The following is a 22,878-nucleotide window of genomic DNA, read 5'->3' as shown; positions in this document are numbered from 1 at the left end:
TGTTTTTCAGCAACAATATGCTCTCTCAACTGCTCTACCCATGAGTGTCTGTCATCTGACAACCTGCTGCTCCCATTACATTCGTCAGCTGATTCATACCAAACATATATAACAAAAACAGCAGAGCGTTTCCACACCAAGCCACTTCAGTGGTGGATGTTTCAGCTGTTTAAATAGTTCTAGGAACTTGTGTGAATGATATTCATCTTAACCTATACATGTCATTATATTTTTTAGCTGATAAAACACTCTTAAAGATGCCAAGTAATGTGGAATTCAACCTTAAATAATTTTGCATAAGTCACACTTACTAATTTTTCTTTACAGTGGTGGTGAGTAGAACCAACCGTCTTTATGTCTACAACAAAAGTACAACCTATAGTTATTAGCTCAATGTTCTCCCCCCATCACTAGTTATCAATTCTATACTGATTCTCCCCAGTCACACACGTTATTTAGACTCACATATTACACATAGAATATTTACTCTCTACAAGCATCAATTGACTATACTAGTCAAAATAAATAAATAAATATGGTAAGGGGAAATACATACTTCCATATGAAACCATTTAGATTTAGGTTTTATTGTAGATATTTTCACCACCATGGAAACCTTTTGATGTGTAAAATGAACCATTACACATCAAAACACCTTTAATGACATCACTGCTGAAATACTGAAAGATCTGTGGAATTACCCTTTAAACAGGAGTGAGAAGAAAAAGAAAACCAAAGTCGAGCAACATTTTCACTTTTAATATTCATGATAATTAAATAGTAATTATAGCATGTCAGAACGTTTCTCAAGTACAGTTTTACTGTCTACAGGAGGGATGCATCTCTAGCCAATTTACATTTAAAAATAGAATAATAAATAACTCTAAGCAGCATTTTTGATTATGAAAAGAAACAACATCAAATCTTTTGATTATAGATTCAAATGTACACAAGTGCTTTGTTGAGTTACAAAAATACATCTTCATCATCTTCATCAGAGCTCAAAGACACTTTGCTTTGCACATGTTCCTCCAGTGGGCCTAAAACTACTCTCTCAAAGCTGCTAGAAACGTTTCCCAGACTAAAAGAAAATGAAAAAAAATCCTACTGCAAATCTTAGACTGAAACATCACACTCTCACTTCTTAATCACTGAAACTTTCTAACTGGTTCTGCTTTGGTCTACATGTCGCAGGGCCTCATTTATAACACAGACACGTAGAAACACACAGATATTCAAATACTGAGAACTTGCACTGTATCTCCAAAAGTTTGCAGACACCCCACATAATTACTTAATTTAGGCACTGTAAAGTGCACCCAGTGTTTACAGTTTGTGATTTTAATCTCCAGAGAAAGGCATGAACTGAAATAGCAGCTTAAGGTCATCATGAGCAATGCCAAGTTTGGGCTGTTTGAGTATATTTTTTTAAAACATTTAACATTGGGCTGTGGAGTATCATCTGATACTCTGGATTACTACCCTATCTATCTGTTACTACCCAAGTTGGATGAGCAGGTGGCCACATGATTGGGCAAACTGTATTTTAAGAACAAATCTGTTTTTTATAAATGAGGCCCTTGGTTAAAACTGTTTTAATTAAACAATTTTATCAAACTGTTATATATACCATGTCTTAGTATGAGTTTCTTTTAAAGAAAAAAAGCCTGTTCAACTAATTCTGGGCCTGTTTTCTTCAAATGGAACAACTGCTAGTCATTAGAAAAGTGGAAAATGGCAGCATCTTCATGCACTGTGTATTTTTCAGTGTTGAGGTTGATGTAAAATCAAATTGTTTTCATATTTACAATGTTGTTAATGCATATTCAGAATTGAACCCTTCTAACCATACATAGCAAATCTATTTTAAAACCCAGGCTTTTGTGAGCGGTATGTAGCTCTGGTTTCACTCTAGCAAAAAAGATTCATGATGAAATATATATAAATTATTAGACTAATCTCAATTCCTTGTTTTTCATTTCTAGTTCATGTAAAAGGCAACAACTGATTATATGATGTGATAATATTGTAGAAAAAAATATACTAAGAGGCTGCATGATTATATCAGTATTCCAATTGTTGGAAAATGGCAAACTTAGATTTTTTATAACAGTATAGTTATAATATTCAATGTTTTGTGAATGAAATTCAGACTATCAAACATAGGGTTAACAGGTCAGTACAGCATGGCACTCAGCCAAGTCTAGGAGCACTCAGACTAATGAAAGTGAGCACAAACAAACTTTATAAGAACGCTTCTCAAACTGATGCTGGCAGTTCCTTCAGATTAAACTAAACCAGGCCTTTCTGATAATATCTAATGGAGCAATGGAATGGAACCTATTCATTTAAGCACATGATGCAGATCTGTGCATGAACCCTTGGAAAAACCCAGCTTTCAGTCTTTCAAACTGATGTTTTTGTCTCCAAACATCAGCTACATGCTTTCCATTTTCATCAGTCAATAAATATTTGCTCTGCATCTCAGAGGTTCAGTTGTATTGTGCTTCTGAATATGCCATGATACTAAAAACCTGGATTTTACTGTGACTCCAAAAAGTTAGTTTTTATGTAGATGCTGCCTTTTTTCTTCCTTTTCTGTGACTTATTTTTCCACTGTATAAAATTTGGAATTGAGTTCCATTAAAAAAAAAACAACTGAATAAGATCCATTAATATCGCAGATGGCTGCCAAAAACAGCATTACAGGAATCACAGAGAGATAGAGTGGTGGAAAACAAAGATGAGTGTGTGTGAGAATGTGTGCGCGCAAGATAAAGATTAAAAAAAGAGTGAAGCAGACAGAGGGGAGGAAGAGAGAAAGCGCGCGCGAGAGAGAGGAGAGAACAGGAGGAGGAAAAAGAAAGATACAAGTGAGAAACAGAAAGCAAAGCCTCTACTGAATTCCTTCTCCTGATGCGATGCATCATGCCAAAACAAACACTAATACTGGTACAGTGGACTCACCACTTCTTATATTTAAAAACAGCTTAAATTCCACACAACCTGGGACACTGCATTTGTATTTTCTTCAAAATTTCTTTAGTGTGGCTTAAGTGCATTATTTTATAAGTGCTTCTTATTTATCGTCCGTCACGACCCTGTTTGTCCTCAGCAGCAAACTCCCGACGGGCCGCTCACGACGCTCTGTTGCCATGGAGATGGCGAGCAGTCTTAAGGGGCGGAGCAATGTGTGTAATTTTTGGGGCGGAGCAAAGCCTGTCACTCAAAAACAAGCAAGGGAAGAACCAGGAATGGAGGACAGGAAGCAGCCATGTCAGGTTTACTGTATTTTTGTATTTCTGAGGAGGCACATCCATTCATTTTATGTAGTTTTATTTTGTTTCTGTCCATGACTTTCAGTCATTTTCTGACCAAAAATTGTCCAAAGGTTCATGTACTTTTTTTTTTAGCCAAAGTCAATGCGAGGCCTGTACTCTAAAACCATGGGATATGCCTGAGGGGGGAAAAAAGAGAGAAAATTTAAGCACTTGGATTTAGAATAAACATTTGATTGTTTACACTTGTTTGACGTGTTTTTATTTATTTATTTATTTTTGGGCAATAATTTTGTTCAAGAATATATTTTTTAAATAATTGTTTTCATTGTATATATTTTTATTGTTTAAAAAGACTTGCTTTTTGCTTTGCATATCATGCATATAACAAAGGTTTAATTAGTACAAATTTAAGTTTAAACGTCCATGCTACAAACCAAATCACAGCCCAGAAGTCAAATCAAACAGAATCATCAAATCGATTAAAGTACACCTTTTATATCTGAAAGTGTGTTTTGTGTGAGTGTGTAACAGGATATGTGTGAGTCATAGAGCTGTCAGTAGTTGTGAACAGATTTTCCACTGCCACTCCCACTGACAGCTGTTCGCACTCTTCAGGAGCCTTTCTCACACACACTCTCTCTCACACTCACACACACACACACACACACACACACACACAGAAACACAGAGTTCAAGTTTAGAAAGACTAACATGTGCCCTAGCTGTCACAGGGCGAAATTAAACTGTTCAGACATCTACCATAATCTCAGAATTAATAAGTTAATTATGCAGGAATGTTCAAACATGGGTGGAATCACACATTTTTTTGAGTCCATTTTGGACAGGGGCAGTACATGTTAAACAAAGGATTTTATGGTGTGCATAAAGGTTCCTCACCCTTTTTGCTTCTGCAAAGGCATAAAATACACACACCCATCAGAACTATGTAAGTGCCAAAAGTCAAGTGAAGAAAAATGGCTATGAACAGAACAATGTTCACTCAAGCAGGACAATGGATGTATAACACACATACACACACACACACACACTCACACTTTCTCCCTGCAATCTCCAGCGGGTTCGGTAGATGAATTCCAGGGTGTGGTCCTTCCCCATAATTTCCCCATTACACAGAACATCCAGCTGGAAACACACAAATTACATACCTAATCAATACAAAAAACTCAGGCTGCCTTCAAAAACTTAAATATTTAACAACAACTTGTGATAAACTGAACTGTGCAAAATAGACATTGCATTTAGTTAAATCCTTCTTTTGTGTCTATTACCCTTTCAGGCTCCTCAACAAAGCCACCTCCCTTCAGACCCATAATACTCACCTGGTCTCAGTGGAAGGATGGAAATAAACAGCAGAGAATTCATTCAGATCTGAACTGAGAGTGGAACTAGATTTTTTTCACAGAGACGAAAGCTTTAAACAGCTAAACCTTTGGTTCCACCTTTGGTCTTGATAGTTGCAAGGTGTCATGTGACTTATATTGATTTGACTTTCTCCTCCCTCATGTAAGTGGAAAACATTATATCTTAACTCGTAAATTTAGTTGCTGCATTGACTGGAGTTAAATACATAAAGTATGGTCCCTGACTTTTCCACAGCCCTGTATTTAAGTCTTAAAAGATCTAATTTCACATGTTAGCTTTGTGAAGAATGTTAAATAAATATTTTCTTGCCTCATAAGATGTTGGCAACTTCAGTTTAACACAAAGAAACTTCTTGATGGTGCCCACAGTGACGCGTGTGGAGCAGCGGATAAACTTCTTCATCAGACCCTGACAGAAAAAAAAAAAAAATCACTCAATCACACCCAGATTAAGGCAATTTTAAACATGAAATTTGAATTCCAGTTTTACAAATACCCAATGAAAAGTGAAAATTCTGAGAAATTAATTTGTACAAATACTAATTAGAGCATGTTGTGAAAATAAGTAAATACACACTGTGTATATACGAACCCCATTTCCAGAAAAACGCAGTCCAAATAATTGTCTCTAATTTGTTTTTTGAAGCTTTAATTAACGGAACACTATGCAGTATATTTTCCTTAATATTAAAGCTTCCAAAGGATTGTGACGCTCCTCTCACCTATAATACGAAGAAAAAAACCTCTCTGGGCTGCTTCTCTAAAAACTAGACTATGCAACTTGAACCCAAGGTTTGTTCACAAAAGCGTTTTGATCAAGGTTTTGAGATTTACTAATGAACGCATGGCAGAGGTAGTACCCACTAACTTTAGACAGATTAGCTCACTTTTTAGCGATAGACAGTGCTATCTGTTAGATTTTATACTTACAATAACACGGCCCAGTGTATATTATGAGAGATATATAGATTTTATCTTGTAGTCAACATAAGTTTACTAGATTACACACATTCCACAGGCTCAACATTAAAACATTTCGCAAACTGCCAAAAGTTTTTTTTTTTTTTGGTGAAGGAATGAACTGTGTCATATAACAATGGTTTTCAAAAGTGCTCCCAACCATTCATTCATTCATTGTCTGCAACAGCTTATTCAATTCAGAGTCATGGTGGGTCCGGAGCCTACACGAAATCACAGGGCACAAGGCAGGAACACACCCTGGAGGGGGCGCCAGTCCTTCACAGGGCAACACATACACACACTCCCAGACTCACACCTATAGACACTTTTGATTCACCTAGCAACATGTGTTTTTAGACTGTGAGAGGAAACCGGACCACCCAGAGGAAACACACACGGACCCGGGGAAAACACACCAAACTCCTCACAGACAGTCAGGCTTGAACCCACAAATTCCAGGTCCCTGGAGCTTTGTGACTGCAACACTATCTGCTGCGCCTCCGTGCCACCCTTGCTCCCAACCAATTTAGCTATATCCATCAAGGTAGCATGATCGTTTTTCATGCCATTCCATGTTAGGGTTCAAAGTTCACGCACAAAACAACTCTTTTGAAAGTTCTCTTACAAAGTACGGGACAATGAGGTGAGCCACAAACATCTTTTTGTGGGTGACCTTTATATATATACACACACATTAAAGACAGCTGCAGACATCAAATTTATATGTTTCAGTTAAAAATGCTTCAAGAGAATGAACACAACACTGATTCTGGTATTTACCGCTTTTTACAAACTGTCCCAACTGGAAATTGTGACATGAATAACTGTAATTAAATGTAATTAACTTCACTATATAAATAAAAATGACACTTACGCACACCTTTACTATGCTCTCTCCTGATTGGCCATTGTTTCTGAGACAATCCAGACATATGGCGATCTGAGGGTCACTCCTGTGGTAATCGCCTCCTTTTCCATGATCTCTGTCTTCATCTTCTTCACTGATCCGAATCCTTTTGGCCCTGGGGCCTTCTGCACCAGATATAAATGATAGCAACCTGAGCTTCAAAAACACTCTTCAATTAGTGTGCATTAATTTGTGTAAATTTGTTTACCTTCACCATTTGTTTTGGATTTATTCTTCCTCCAGAAATCTAATTCTTGTTGTTCCTCCTCTAGTAACAATGACAATAAACAAAAAAAATATACAGACCATATGAACCAATCAATTTCCAAACAATTATTTGTGCTAGAAGATTTATATGGGCCACATTATATACCCAAAAAACTTTGTGGACACCTGAAAATCCAACTGTTCTTGTTTCCCTTTTTTGCAGCATTATGCTTGCATTCAAACAGCATTAGTGTGGTTAGGTACTGATGTTAAATGATCAGTTCTAAATCACCCTAATGAGTTGATTCACTCCAGAAAATACTGCTGCCCAGCTTAGTTTATACCCTTACAAATGATGGTTTGCACTTGGAATTATGAACTTCAGTTACAACTGCTCCAGTAAGTCCCATTCTAGTGATCAGTGCTTTTCAATACTGATTAAATATGCTGTGTGAGTGTTGGAACAGCAAATATATGGTGTCTACAGACTTAACAGTAGTGCTGGGCAATAAAACAATATTCATATGTTTCATGATTAATTTTTGCTCGATAACAATCATAAGTTTTGGGCAATGGAGCTCAATAAACCTTAATTTCTATTCCCAGTTAGCATAGCCTGCTGCACTCTATCAGGCGTGTATACTCATCCTATTACGGTAAATAAACAGGCGACCGCAAGAACGTGAGAATGTAAACAAGACTATAATAGGTTTCATTCAAATGCTTGTGTGTATGTATTATATATATATATATATATATATATATATATATATATATATATACATATATATATATATATATATATATATATACACATACAAACCGGATTCCAAAAAAGTTGGGACACTTAACAAATTGTGAATAAAAACAATGCAATGATGTGGAGGTGCCAACATTTAATATTTATTTCAAAATAGAACACAAATCACAGATCAAAAGTTTAAACTAAGAGAATGTATAATTTTAAGGGAAAAATATGTTGTTTCAAAATTTCATAACAACACTCAACAGACGTCTGGGGACAGAGGAGACCAGTTTCTCAAGTTTAGAAATAGGAATGCTCTCCCATTCATGTCTAATTCAGGCCTCTAACTGTTCAATCGTCTTGGGCCTTCTTTGTCGCACCTTCATCTTTATGATGCGCCAAATGTTCTCTATAGGTGAAAGATCTGGACTGCAGGCTGGCCATTTCAGTACCCGGATCCTTCTCCTACGTAGCCATGATGTTGTGATTGCTGCAGAATGTGGTCTGGCATTATCTTGTTGAAAAATGCAGGGTCTTCCCTGAAAGAGATGACGTCTAGATGGGAGCATATGTTGTTCTAGAACCTGAACATAGTTCTCTGCATTAATGGTGCCTTTCCAGACATGCAAGCTGCCCATGCCACAAGCACTCATGCGACCCCATACCATCAGTGATGCAGGCTTCTGAACGGAGCGTTGAAAACATCTTGGGTTATCCTTGTCCTCTCTGGTCCGGATGACATGGCGTCCCAGTGTTCCATAAAGAACTTCAAATCGTGACTCATCTGACCACAGAACAGTCTTCCATTTTGCCACACTCCATTTTAAAAGACCCCTGGCCCAGTGCAAACGTCTGAGCTTGTGGAGCTTGCTTAGAAATGGCTTCCTCTTTGCACTGTAGAGTTTCAACTGGCAACAGCAGATGGCATGGTGGATTATGTTCACTGACAATGCTTTCTGGAAGTATTCCTGAGCCCATTCTGTTATTTCCTTGACAGTGGCATTCCTGTTTGAGGTGCAGTGACGTTTAAGGGCCCGGAGATCACGAGCATCCAGTAGAGTTTTACGACCTTGACCCTTACGCACAGCAATTGTTCCAGATTCTCTGAATCTTTTGATGTTATGCACGGCTGATGATGATAACTTAAAAGTCTTTGCTATATTACGCTGGGTAACACCATTCTGGTATTGCTGCACTATCTTTCTGCGCAACAATGGTGGAATTGGTGATCCTCTTACCATCTTGGCTTCAGAGAGACACTGACACTCTGAGAAGCTCTTTTTATACCCAATCATGTTGTCAATTGACGCAATTAGTGTTAATTGGTCTTCCAGCTGTTCGTTATAGGCTCAATTTCCTTTTTCCAGCCACTTATTGCTATTTGTCCCAACTTTTTTGGGATTTGTTGACACTGTAAATTTTTAAATCAACATATTTTTCCTTTAAAATGTTACATTTACTCAGATTAAACTTTTGGTCATCTATGTTCTATTACGAATAAAATATTGACATCTGCCATCTCCACATCATTGCATTCAGTTTTTATTCACAATTTGTTTAGTGTCCCAACATTTTTGGAATCCGGTTTATATATATATATATATATATCATATTTATATATATCATCGTCATAGTCTCCTGTTCACTCTGTGTTTTGGGGTGTATTTTGTCTGGTATATTTATGGCGCTTTTCCAAAGCATGGAACCTACATGGCTATACTCGACTTGTAGGTACCAAATTGCGATGTGTAAAGCCTGCAGAGCGCTGACTGGCCAGAGCTCAGTTGAGTCTTGTAGATCCGGACCCATGCTGTGGAAAAGCGACATTAGTCTGGTATGGCGACCAGAACTCAAGTGCAGAAAATTTCCTCTTGCCCACAGGGAGAACCCGCTCTAAATGTTTTCCCCATTTGTGAGACCACTGTTCCTTGCTTGACATGGTTTTCCTCACACAAAATAATTTTCTCAGTTCGCAAAATTTTAATTGGATCCAACGCCATAGACCAGGTTTTGACGCCGTTTAAAAGGTGTCAGGACTTTGTTTTGTGTTTTATACGAAGAAGGTGAATAGCAACATGATTGAAAAGTGTAAATACCATTATTTGTTTTAAAGAAATTGAGGAAGATTCATGTGTGTTTCTCCGTGGTGTGTGTATGTTTTTTAAACAAATTAAGGAATAAGAATTGTGTTTGAAAAGCCTTGCATATTCACCTACTTAAGGTGGAACAGAGAAATCAAGCTTGGTAGTACACAGCAAATATAAGCATTTCACTAGTAGGTAGATATTTTAGTGACATGATGTACACCTAGTCGTGTGTTTTAAATAGGTAAAATGGGAAATAAAAAGTGTTTCAAAATAAGTTTTGTTTATAAAACTTAGCGATAGCTTTAGCTTTGTGTAGCTGTTTAAGGTGGAAATGAGTATTCAATAAGAAGCTGGACAATAAGGCAAATAAACTGACACATTTTATGTGGAACTAAATGCTTGAATACGAAAATTGTGAATAACTGGTTGAATAATACAATTGGTTTGTGTGATTTAAATGGATAAAGTGGAAAAACAGTTGCTTCAAAAAGTTTCAAAAACTATAGCACTAAGTTTTAGCTCTCAAGGTGGAACAGAGAATTTAAGAAGTTGGCGGATAATGCCATTAGGACTCATAAACTGACACATGAAAGGTGGAACAAAATGTTTGACTATGAAAATTGTGGATAAGATCTGCCTCCTAAACAACATTTATAGTGGAAAGGAAAATCGATAAGTAACACCAGCCTTGTCTAGTCGAAATATTTCAGGTGGATTTGGACAGCAAAGGCTTGTAAATGCAGGGAAATGGCGGCCATATGTTCAATTTTTGCATAGGTAGATGTTTTAGTGAAATGATGAACACTTGTCTGTGCAAATGTGTTGATTATGGCACATTCTTCTTAGCTATTAAGGCCCAAATTCTTAAATTCGTCTCTTGCTTGTTTGTTCAGTTTTCATCAAACTGGCAACCTGTTCAAGCTTCATTTCTGGCGAGGAGGGGGAGGAGGCAGACAGCTCTCTCCACTTTTTTGAAACTGTATTATAGTTCAGATTTTAAACACCTGATGTCAGTGTTACAGATTACTCCTTTTAATAAACACTCCCATGGGCAGAACTTTTTCCACCTTGCACTCAGTGATTCTGGGTAGGCCCTGGACACAACACAAACCTGAAGTGGATAAGCGGTTACAGACAATGACTGAATGAACGTGCAAAACTGAAAGCGTTCTAGCTTTTCCACTGTTACAAGCCTTCTAATTTGTTAAGTGCAATATGTTTACAGTTCACGTGGGAGTATTAATTAATTTATTAATTTATTATTTTAACTCATCTTAATCTATGTTTTTACTCTTTCTGCTTCTTTAAACACTCGAGGTCGTAATGCCCTAGGAATGTTTTCATGACACATGACATAGATATCATTACTTGTTTGTGGTAAGAAAATTTTATTGTTCCAGTGAAATGTGTGACAAAATGTTAATACTCCGATAAAAATCGAGATCAATCAATATAGAAAAAAAATTTGGCTCTTCTTAACAGATACAGGCGCTGGTCATAAAATTAGAATATCATGAAAAAGTTAATTTATTTCAGTAATTCTATTCAAAAAGTGTTATAATCATCAAATTAAAAGAGATAAACACTTGAAATATATCAGTCTGTGTGTAATGAATGAGTATAATATACAAGTTTCATGTTTTGAATGAATTAAATCAACTTTTTCATGATATTCTAATTTTATGACCAGCACCTATATATAGTACACATTTAGATGAAACCCAGTGACATGATACTTACTCTCTCGAAGACCAGGCACTAATTTAAAGATGATTTCTTCCAGCGTCTTATCCAACCTAAACAAAAAAAAACAACAACAGTTCTTAATATCAAGAACTTAAAAGGAGAACACAGCATGGAGTAAACTTATGTATGTTTTAATCACCTCAGCATTTCTAGAGGGTTGGTCTCATGGACTTGAATCCCACATTCTGGACACTCATTACTTTCCTCAAAGTGCTGGACAATGCAGCTCTTACAGACTAGAGAAAAAGAAAAAAAAAAAAAAAGAGAGAGAGAGAGAGAGAGAGAGAGAGAGAGAGAGAGAGAGAGAGAGAGAGAGAGAGAAGGTCTACCAAAAGTGTTGTGTGATTTATTTTATTAATAAACAAATATGTAATAATGAATATATTATACCTAATAGATGCACTTAATCATAATAACATACAGTTTTAATCTTAGTACTGAGAGTGGCTATTGCAATATTATGAGTCTTGCCCATGTACTCTTATTTGTACAGTGTGGGGTTCGAACCCCAGTGTACTGTGTCCAAGGCAGCTGTTTGCTATCAGTAATTGTAGGAACAAGATTGATGTGCCCATGTACTTTTATTAGTATAATGTGGTGCTCCTGCCCAAGTCGGGTTTCGAACCCCAGTCTACTGTGTCCAAGGCAGCTGTTTTACTCACTATCAGTAACTGTAGAAAAATGGACAATGTGCCTCCATTCCCTTCCATTTTATATAAATGAAGGCAAACTTGTCCACCATGTTGTCAAATTTGATACCAGTGATAAAGACCAGAGGCAGAGACAGAGACAGACAAGCTCCCTCATTTGGGTAGACACTCTGATTTCTCATAGAGCTCAGAGCTTTAAAGTGCCATGTTGGCAGCACAGGAGCAGAGCAGAATTTTATATTTCTCATTATTTTCTTTACTCAGGCTGCATCTGGTCAGTCTGCAAGAATTTTCCATTCCACCTTAAAAAGTGCAGCATTTACATTGAAATATAAAACTTCTACCAGAGCTACATAGTAAATAATTTCTGCTCCATTTAAGGTGAAATATGGTCACAACTCTACACCATTTGTCAGCATGTAACATAGTTATGGAAATTGTGGAATTGAACATACTGCAGGTTCAGAAGACAACAGCTGCACCATTTCAGGTGGAGAGGGAAGCCCTGCTGATGCCAGAATGCCATTTGTTAATTAAATTGTAATCGAAGATTGGTAAACACCAGTACCTGCTACACATTTTAAGGTAGAAAGAAGAGTCCTAATAACACAGTCCTAAGCTCCACATCTTTTAAGGTGGAACAGTATTTTTGAAGAAAAATAATTAATGTTGTTTGTGCATTGCAGAAGTTTAAATAACTTTAAGTTTTATTTACTGTTTCAATTACCACAAAAATTAATTTGTAACTCAAGTTGTTATGTTTTTTAGCACTTTCGGTAATGCAGTTAGTTGTCACCAGAGCTTCCCCTTAAGTGATTCCAAACAGCAAAAAAAACCCTCAATATTACCAACCCATGGAGGAGGAGCAAACCTTATTTGGGTCCATGCTTTTCAATGTTTGGAGTTTTCTCAGTTGTCTAAAATCTCTAGATGCCTCTGCATTGAGCAGAGTGAGAGAGCATACCGGACCGAGACAGTTTGTTATTTTAATCATTTACAGACACTGGGGCTTCGTAAACACTTTAGATTGGTTTCCAGTACACAAACAGAATGGACAGCTAGCAAATGGTGAGGAATTACTTCTGAATTTTATATAAAGTGCTTTTTGATTACAATCATGAATTTCGCCTTTAACTGTAAGAAATGACATATAATACTGGGTGAGTCAAAAGTTGCAAAACACCCTTTTATCTGAATACCCCAGCAGGTAATGGGTGAGGGGGCGTGTATTTTAGGTTATGTCTGGAACATGGCCGCCATCTTGAAAGCCACCTTACTGGATCATGGGCAAGTCTTTCAATGGGAAGGTGGGCATGTAGCATATCAAAGAAATATCTTGCGACTTTTGACCCACCCTGTATTGATTAACTAGAGAGTTGCCTGATAGCACCCCATTAGAGCTAAGATGCTCCATGTAAGTAACAGGTCTCTGAGAAAGGTCATGCAGATGGTCTCTGAGCAGCCAAAGCTCTCAATCATTTAATTCTAAACAGTAACCCTGCTTTGTTTTGATATAACAAAATTGATTTCTGGAGAAAATAAAAAATGTGTCTATATTAGCATTGGTGGCTTTTCCATAGAAAACATGGAGGAAAGCGGAATAACAGTTAAATAGGCTAGTTGATAGTTTGTGTCAGGGTCAAGTTCAAGCTCAGAAACAGAGAAAAGCCAGAGGGTCACTTACATGTGTGCAGGCATTCTGTGACTGCAGTTGGTTTGATTAAATATCCATGGCACATGGAGCAGGTGATGTATCTGTTAAAGTCTCTGACCAAGTGCCTCCTCTGGGTTGCCATATTCACTGGATGGTCACAGGTCAGGGCTCAGAAACTAGGGCCCTACAGCACAGAGCTGCTGCAGGGACACTGTCCTTGCCTCAGACTTGAGGCAGCAGATTGTCCAAAAACGAATCATTCTTCCGCCCGATTCCCTAGAAACCAACAGTACAGTCAGTAAGGTTAAAGAGACACTCCAGCCAAAGTAAGTTGAGGTTCTGCTTCAGTGGTCTCTAGAATGACATATCTATTTAAATATATTATAAAACCACAAGTGCCCATATTTTTTGAGAAAATTTATAATTGAGATTTTTCAAAACAATATTATACCGTGGATTTCAGTTGGGATTCTGTTCCACAGGTGAAGGTCCCAGCCTCATATTTGGATTGTGGTTGTGATGTCACTGGGCTTAGGTATTTGGCAGCTTCTGATTGGTTGAACTCTTCTATACAATTAAAAAAAATAATTATTCACCTCTCAGCCCTACTACAAAAGTCTGAAGCAGACCTTTTTGGGGACAAGCACATTTTAAATATCTTGCACACTAACTTACGACTGGAGAAAACCCAGATGACTAGTATTACTGCTGAAAAGCTGAATAATACAAATGTATTATTAGTCTCTACTCTTACAACAGAAGTAATGATTCCTTTATCACTGTTGGGGAATCTTTAATGAATTTATAAATGCATGCTTTAGTAGTGAGAGAACACTGATTCATGAAAACACAAAAAGAATAAATAATTGTGTGTGATGGAGTGCTGTGCTACTGAATATTACATAACATGACATTTTATAATAAATGCTTACTTACTTTAGGCTCAAATGCCATTCCAAATCTAGACATTATGCAAAGAATTACATAACTCCTTTCCCTGAATATTTTCATTCAAAGTAATTATTTCTTAAAAATAAGAATAAGGAAAAAACACAAAGTACACACCATTAGTATGAAAATTAATATATCTGATGAGTCACAATTTGAACTACAATAGCTCACTGTGCTGGATGTGCAGGTACTCTTTCAGTTTTATTCAGTGCAGCATTTTCTGGCCTGGCCTGTAAATGTGAACTTTGTTGGAAAGTCCCTTTGAAAGAAAAAAGGGGAAAACCTGCTGTGGGTGTGTTGATTTGCAAGTTACTTGATCAATTTCTTCTTTTAACAACGTAAATGTGTGGTTACTGAACATGGTCCAGACATGAAGTGCACACACAAACATTTAAAAAAAAAAAAGAAAATGTATGCATGTACGCTATCACCCTTTCCCCAACCCACATACAGCACTCTGCAAATGTCAGACACCACTCTACATTTCTTCTTCTTTGTCTTTTGGTTGGTCTCACTAGTGGGTGCCACAAGTTTATGCTGGATGCCTCTCCTAATGAAACCCTCCCATTCATGTAAGCTTGGAACCAGTACTATATGCACATGGGTACATGCATGCCAAGTGGCTGGGACACTTACATTAGAATGCAATTTTACATAGCAATTCATTATTACAATGTGCATTTCAGACTGTTGAAAGGAACCAAAGCAAAGGGATGAAACCCATGTCTACATGGGGAGAACACACCAGATTCTTCTTAGAAAGTGAACTTAGGTGAAGTTTGAACACAGGACCCTAAGATAGTGCCACCTTGTCACCCAAAACCGTCTTACATTTATTTAACTTAGAGTCAAAACACTCATCCCGATATTCATTTTAAGCAAGGGGAAAATAAATATTTACACAAAAGGCACAACAAGTAAATATAATGTTCAAGGATGCTATGTAACAGCTGCAAACAGGCAGAAAGACATGCCCAGTGGCAAAATCTCTCAGAAGGATATATGCCTCCTGGATTTGGTGTGTGGAGCAGTAGAACTGTGCTCTCCATCTCTGGGATGAGTTGGGGTGGTATTTGTTATCGTTATTATCCAACATCAGTACCTGGTTTCACTAATTTTCTTGAGGCTGTTATTAAATCCTCACAGCATTTTTCCAACATCTTATCTAAAACTTTCCAGAGAGCTAGAAGCTTTTACACTGGTAAAGAAGACACAAATTCTTCACATTGATGTGGATAAGATGGTGTCTAAGAACTTTTGGACATAAAATGTTTCACAATATTACGACTAAAAGGTCTGCTTATATATTAAAAGTTGTAGTTATTTGCCTTCAGGCACTGTTTAGAGTAAAGGAAATGAAACGTCTCACTCATTCCCTGTGACGTAACATGACGAGGGAGCGAGAGAGGCTGACTTTATGTAATAGGCTAAGGGCAGCAATAGGGGTCCACATAATACACAGCACTTGAACTATTTGACTTAGAAAACAGACATGAATTTATTGATATATCAGAGTACTCAGAGTACCAACGTCATGCTCGGTGTGACGTCATCGCCATGAAAATCACAACACATGGCAAGTTAGTCGTTAGTCTGTCGCTATTTTGTCTTAGCGATTTTAAAACAAAACACGACCTTTAAAAGGGTCAGATAACTTCCAACAACTTTCCGTCCTAACCCTTAACGTTAAACGCGAAGCTAAAGTTGGCTCCACATTCGCCAGCTTCTCGTTGGAATTTCCCCGTTCCACCTTAAATGGCGAAGCAGTTACGTTCTGACGCCCGAGGCTCCAGTATGTAACTGCTTCACCATTTAAGGTGGAACGGAGAAATTCTAATGAGAAGCTGGTGAAATACGGAGGCAACTTCAGGTTTGTCCTGCGGACATGGCTAGATACTCACCCCCCCAAATAAATCCGCCGTTTATATGGCTTCGTAAGTGGTAAGAATCCAGAGTTTCGGAGAAAAAAAATTACGTCAAATCTTAAAAATTAGCGTAACACGCGGGGCGCGAGGGATACGCTGCGAAACTAGCCGCGAAGGATGGGAGGAGGAGGGGGCGGGGCATTCCCAGCTCAAAGTGGGCGTTGATTTCGTCGAAATAGAGCCAATCAGGAGTGAGGATTTTTCTGTTATTTTTCTTTTTGGTTCATTTATCCATTTTCAAACTTTCTTACTTATATGGCATATAATACATTTATAAATAAATAATGACTTAATACGTTGAAAATGAAGTCCCAGGAGGTTGTTATTAAGTGGCTCATTATTGCATGGACACTCACTCTGATACACACATACATCCCTTATCCCCAGGGACTGATAGACCTTACATACATTTGTATATAACACATTTATATATAATGTATATATAAAATACATAAATGTAGGTTATGAAATATATACGAAACTATAAACTGCTGTGGACCAATCTTTTTTTTTTCATATAGTCCAAATGGTGTGGAATATAAAAGGGATATATATATATATCAAGTATCCAAAATTTTGACTTTTGCATTTGTCAGAATATCAGAAATAAACCAAATTTCAGACCTGAGAAATTATTATTTTGGCCCATTTGTTTAAAAACAACCTGCGTTCATTGTAATAGTCACTTCTCCTAAACTGCAGAATTTTTCACAAATGCTCTCTCTCTCTTTCTCACACACACACACACACACACACACACACACACACACACACACTCAAACACAACACACGTACACACTCTCTCTCATGCACGCACAAACACACACATAATTTAAAGGGGAAATAGAGGTGAGTTGCTCCTCAAGACACCGGACGTCCTTCAGTCCAGTTCCATCAGCTGCTGTGAGAGATATTTTTAGAACCACTGACCAAAGCAAATCTGAACCAAAAGAAAGACATAGAAATATTTCCATCAAAGCTCTCTGCACCATATACAATTTTTAATTTATGAGATGGATTACTACTAAAATAATATCACAGTGTGAAAATATGCCCCAGTTTCAGATGTTCTCCTGGGCCTGGATCAAAATATACATTATGACTGTCAAGTAAGTATATAAAAAAACTAAACCTGAAGACACTCCAATTCAGGAAACACCAGCCTCATTAAAACACCATCACACAGCAGGAGAGATTCTCCACCAAAAAATGAGTCCTTAAGTAAACATTAACAGGCAATTTACAATACCCAACGAATAACACACTTAGAAACAAAGATGCTTTGTTTTCTTTTTTAAGGTGCAAACTGTGTAAATAAATCTTTTAATGTGGACCTATACAAAAATACTACTAATAATAAATAAAATTCAATGCATGTGTACAGCATCCCATCTCCTCGGCTGAGTCTTTCCATTTAAAGGCAACATTCACGATTAAAAAGTATTTTTATAAAATTCTGAGGATGTTTCCTCACCATTTGCTATATTTTCTTAAAAAACATTTTGTTAAAAATGTATAATTGCATCATTAATACGATAGACAAAATGACAGAACATTGGACTGCTTGTTTTTAGTACAAACCGGATTCCAAAAAGGTTGGGGCACTAAACAAATTGTGAATAAAAACTGAATGCAATGATGTGGAGATGGCAGATGTCAATATTTTATTCGTAATAGAACATAGATGACAGCTCAAAAGTTTAATCTGAGTAAATGTAACATTTTAAAGGAAAAATATGTTGATACAAAATTTCACAGTGTCAACAAATCCCAAAAAAGTTGGGACAAGTAGCAATAAGTGGCTGGAAAAAGGAAATTGAGCCTATAACGAACAGCTGGAAGACCAGTTAACACTAATTACATCAATTGATAACATGCTTGGGTATAAAAAGAGCTTCTCAGTGTGTCAGTGTCTCTCTGAAGCCAAGATGGTAAGAGGATCACCAATTCCACCATTGTTGCGCAGAAAGATAGTGCAGCAATACCAGAATGGTGTTACCCAGCGTAAAATAGCAAAGACTTTTAAGTTATCATCATCAACCGTGCATAACATCATCAAAAGATTCAGAGAATCTGGAGCAATTGCTGTGTGTAAGGGTCAAGGCCGTAAAACTCTACTGGATGCTCGTGATCTCCGGGCCCTTAAACGTCACTGCACCTCAAACAGGAATGCCACTGTAAAGGAAATAACAGAATGGGCTCAGGAAAACTTCCAGAAAGCATTGTCAGTGAACACAATCCACCATGCCATCTGCTGTTGCCAGCTGAAACTCTACAGTGCAAAGAGAAAGCCATTTCTAAGCAAGCTCCACAAGCTCAGACGTTTGCACTGGGCTAGGGGTCTTTTAAAATAGAGTGTGGCAAAATGGAAGACTGTTCTGTGGTCAGATGAGTCACGATTTGAAGTTCTTTATGGAACATTGGGACGCCATGTCATCCGGACCAGAGAGGACAAGGATAACCCAAGTTGTTATCAACGCTCCGTTCAGAAGCCTGCATCACTGATGGTATGGGGTTGCATGAGTGCTTGTGGCATGGGCAGCTTGCAGGTCTGGAAAGGCACCATTAATGCAGAGAACTATGTTCAGGTTCTAGAACAACATATGCTCCCATCTAGACGTCATCTCTTTCAGGGAAGACCCTGCATTTTTCAACAAGATAATGCCAGACCACATTCTGCAGCAATCACAACATCATGGCTACGTAAAAGAAGGATCCGGGTACTGAAATGGCCAGACTGCAGTCCAGATCTTTCACCTATAGAGAACATTTGGCGCATAATAAAGAGGAAGGTGCGACAAAGAAGGCCCAAGACGATTGAACAGTTAGAGGCCTGTATTAGACATGAATGGGAGAGCATTGCTATTTCTAAACTTGAGAAATTGGTCTCCTCTGTCCCCAGACGTCTCAGTGTTGTAAGAAGAAGGGGAGATGCCACACAGTGTCCCAACTTTTTTGGGATTTGTTGATGCCATGAAATTTTGAAACATATTTTTCCCTTAAAATGATACATTCTCTCAGTTTAAACTTTTGATCTGTGATTTGTGTTCTATTCTGAATAAAATATTAGATGTTGGCACCTCCACATTGCATTCAGTTTTTATTCACAATTTGTTTATTGTCCCAACTTTTTTGGAATCCAATTTGTAAGTATATAATATCATATATAAAGCTGCTCTAAAAGAAATGTCTGTTTCCTAACTGTTGGAGAATCATGGGAGTGGTATGTGGCTCAGATGGGTGCCTCACACTGTCCTCTGCAGGTGTTTTTATGGTAAGATGTCTGTGCCCTGACGTGCAGAGAGCATTTGTGTTGAGGGGCTAAAACAAGCAGCAGACCCCACATAGTGGGTGTGTGTGTGTGTTGTCTAGATATTCTTCACATTATGGGAACTAAAATCAGTTTGCACACTCACAATGTGGGGACATGTCTATGTAAATGGATGACTATGTAATGTCCCTTGAAAGCATGGAAACATGATGTGTGTGAGTGTGTGTGTGTGTGTGTGTGTTTGTAGCATGAAGACCAAATGCCATTTGGTTTAAGCACTCTTTACACAGCAACTGCAGCAGAACTCACAAGATATATAAACAAAGAGGTGAGAGGCTCAACATTCCCAAAGGCCTGTAGCATTCCCAAATTCCTGGAGCATTCCCTAAGCCCAGCAGTATTCCAAAATCTCTACAAAATTCCTGAATCCTTGCAGTATACCCAAAGCATTTTAATATTCCCAAATTCTTATAACATAACAATTCCCCTGCACGTTACAAATCCCTACAGCATTCCCAAAGCCCTGAAGATTTCCCAGATCTCAGCCACATTCTTAAAGCCCTGCAGTATCCCCAAATCCCTGCCGCCCTGTGAGCACAGGTCTGTCTTTCATCCAGGGATTTAGATCTAACATGAAGCGCTCTCGTTTTTATGTTACTGTATCTGTCTTTTCCCCTCCATCCCTGGACAATTCAGCTTTTACAAATAAAAAAAAGAAAAGTGACTGGTAAATTCTGATAAAATTTAGAATATAATCTCTGAACACTACATACAATTATGACCCAAGCACCTGATTATGAATCTAAATTTGAACACAAACAGAATTTCAAACCAAACTTGACTACAACTAGGTGAAATTATGCCTGATCCCAAGAATCACCCAAAATAATTGAAAAAAAGTATGTACAGATCTAGGGCAGCATGGTGGCGCAACAGGTAGTGTCACTCTCACACACCTTCAGGGATCTGGGGTTGTGGGTTTGAGCCCTGACAGTCATGTGTGTGTGTGCACGCGTGTGTATGTGTATTCTAGGGTGTTTATTCGAATTCCTTGAAAACCCTTGTGGCCGTAAGGTTATTATTATCTGGTGCCGGCTTTCTGACTAGTATAATAATAATCATCATCTTTGCCATAAATAATATCATCAGCTGCTGCCCAAACAGTTGAATGGACACATGCTCACACACACACACACACACACTTATATAAAGTCATGCCAAGGAAGTCACCGTTGAAGGGCGTATGTTAACAATGCTGTAGGTTTAGTAATACATCCATTAAACAAAAACTAAATAATAATAATAATACGTATTATTATTATTATTATTATTATTATTAATTCTGGTTGTTATAAACATTGGTTTTTATAAACATTTTCACAGGTCACAGTTTTCATGAAATTCGGTACACTCATAGAACCCATTGTGTAGATTTATGCTTTTTGGAACGATTTGACTTACGGACTTTGGAATACAAGCTTCCAAAATGTGAATTTTTCCCATAGGAATAGAGTGGCCAAAATTTCAACCTGCTGTAACTCTGTCAATTTTTAAGCTACAGTTAAAATATATTGGCAGTTTTAAGTTTTTAAGGATTATTTGAAGTGGTAATTTATTTATTTAAATAAAACGGGCATTTTTTAATGTGGAATTTTTATTAATGTGGCAGTCAAAATATATTGGCCGTGTTAATATTTTAATATGGTGGAAGTCTAAATAAAATGGCTAACTTTTTAATGTGGAATTTTTAAAAGGTAAAATATAATGGGAGCATTTTTAAAGTGGTGTTTTTTTTTATGTGCCCGTTTCAATGAAGTGGTTATTTACTTAATGTGGAAGTCTCAATTAAATAGGAGACAAGCCAAATTCAAAGTTTGTTCGCAAACATTCCCCCTCTAGTTATTGCATTATTGTTGTTGTTGTCGTTGTTGTTATAATTATAATAATTATTATTATTTTATGCCAGTGATTGAATGATTTGCATTTAGCAAAGTTTTTTACAACTTCTAGTCCTTATGCATGCAAACAAATTAATTATTGTGATTAAATCATGAGATTGCTTCAAGTTTGTTGAGCCAGAATTAGCAATGATGTCTCTAACTGCTCTATTTGGAGGAATAGACTTTTCAAAGAACACAGTTTGACTATCCTACAGCCCAATGCTGGGGCACTTTACATCCATTAAGTCAATGTTTGGCATCAGGCTTGGTGATAGTAGGCACATGTTTAATCTCATTTCTATAAAGACATAATGGGACATGTGACATAATTGTGTTCTACAATGTGTATGTGTATAAACAGTCCCAAATCATGAAGTATATCTACACACACACACACACACACACACACACACTATGTGGGGATGCTATATTACCCTCTGTTTGGACACACTAAAATGATTTTTTTCTAATGTTATATAATGTTATACATGATATATTGTGAGTTGTTAGGTAATGACCATCTGTAAATGTCAGCGGAAGGTTCTTCACCATTAGGTAACAGTGTTATAACACAGGTGTGTGATGATTATCTTAGTATTTTCCACTTCCTGCATCACAAGAAAAGCTCTATCCCAGTCATGGGCAATGGGAGGTGAGAGGATTCAAGGAACAGTGGGTTATATAATGTGGGATAGTGTGTGTTAGGTAATGTGGGGAATATATGTTGTAAGCCCTGAATGACAAAGCCAGACTTTCATTCAATTTCCTATAGTAATTTAATTAGCCCTTTGAATTTCCCTTGCTGCTTTAAAAAGTATAGTACAGACAATATGACAATATGTTACCAAGTATTCTTTTTTTGGGGGACATCATATTTTTTTCTGCACACACTCACTGTAAACCTGAATAAGTTAGCAGGACTTAAAACATTTATTTATTCATAGTTTGTAACCACTTATCCAATTCAGGGTTGTGGTGGGTCCAGAGCTTGCCCAGAATCACTGAGCGCAAGGCAGGAACACACCCTGGAGGGAGCACCTGTCCTTCACAGAGCAACACACACACACACAAACATTCACTAAGGACACTTTTTGAGTCGCCAAACAAGAGCACCCAGAGGAAACCTACACAGACACGAGAAGAACACACCAGACTCCTCACAGACAGTCACC

General features: G+C 37.4%; 1 protein-coding gene across 9 annotated transcripts; it reads right to left on the bottom strand.

The window, feature by feature from the left end:
* Positions 1-721: 721 nt before the first annotated feature.
* pcgf5a (polycomb group ring finger 5a) lies at positions 722-16,610 on the bottom strand. 9 transcript variants are annotated; one of them, XM_066670905.1, is made up of 10 exons: positions 16,472-16,610; positions 14,071-14,186; positions 13,650-13,895; positions 11,455-11,551; positions 11,310-11,365; positions 6,739-6,798; positions 6,498-6,655; positions 4,974-5,072; positions 4,335-4,424; positions 722-3,457 (listed from the first exon to the last, which is right to left on the bottom strand). In XM_066670905.1, the coding sequence occupies exons 3-10, from the start codon at positions 13,759-13,761 to the stop codon at positions 3,410-3,412; spliced, it is 720 nt and encodes a 239-aa protein (XP_066527002.1). In that variant the 5' UTR covers positions 13,762-13,895; positions 14,071-14,186; positions 16,472-16,610; the 3' UTR covers positions 722-3,409. The 9 variants fall into 9 exon arrangements, with proteins under 9 accessions (XP_066527002.1, XP_066527007.1, XP_066527014.1 ...); XM_066670910.1 differs by having other exon boundaries at positions 6,504-6,655; XM_066670917.1 differs by having other exon boundaries at positions 6,504-6,655; positions 6,745-6,798.
* Positions 16,611-22,878: the final 6,268 nt, after the last annotated feature.

This window comes from Hoplias malabaricus, chromosome 1 (assembly GCF_029633855.1).
Source record: "Hoplias malabaricus isolate fHopMal1 chromosome 1, fHopMal1.hap1, whole genome shotgun sequence".
Taxonomy (NCBI): Eukaryota; Metazoa; Chordata; class Actinopteri; order Characiformes; family Erythrinidae; genus Hoplias; species Hoplias malabaricus.
This window is presented reverse-complemented; position numbering and strand designations above follow the sequence as displayed.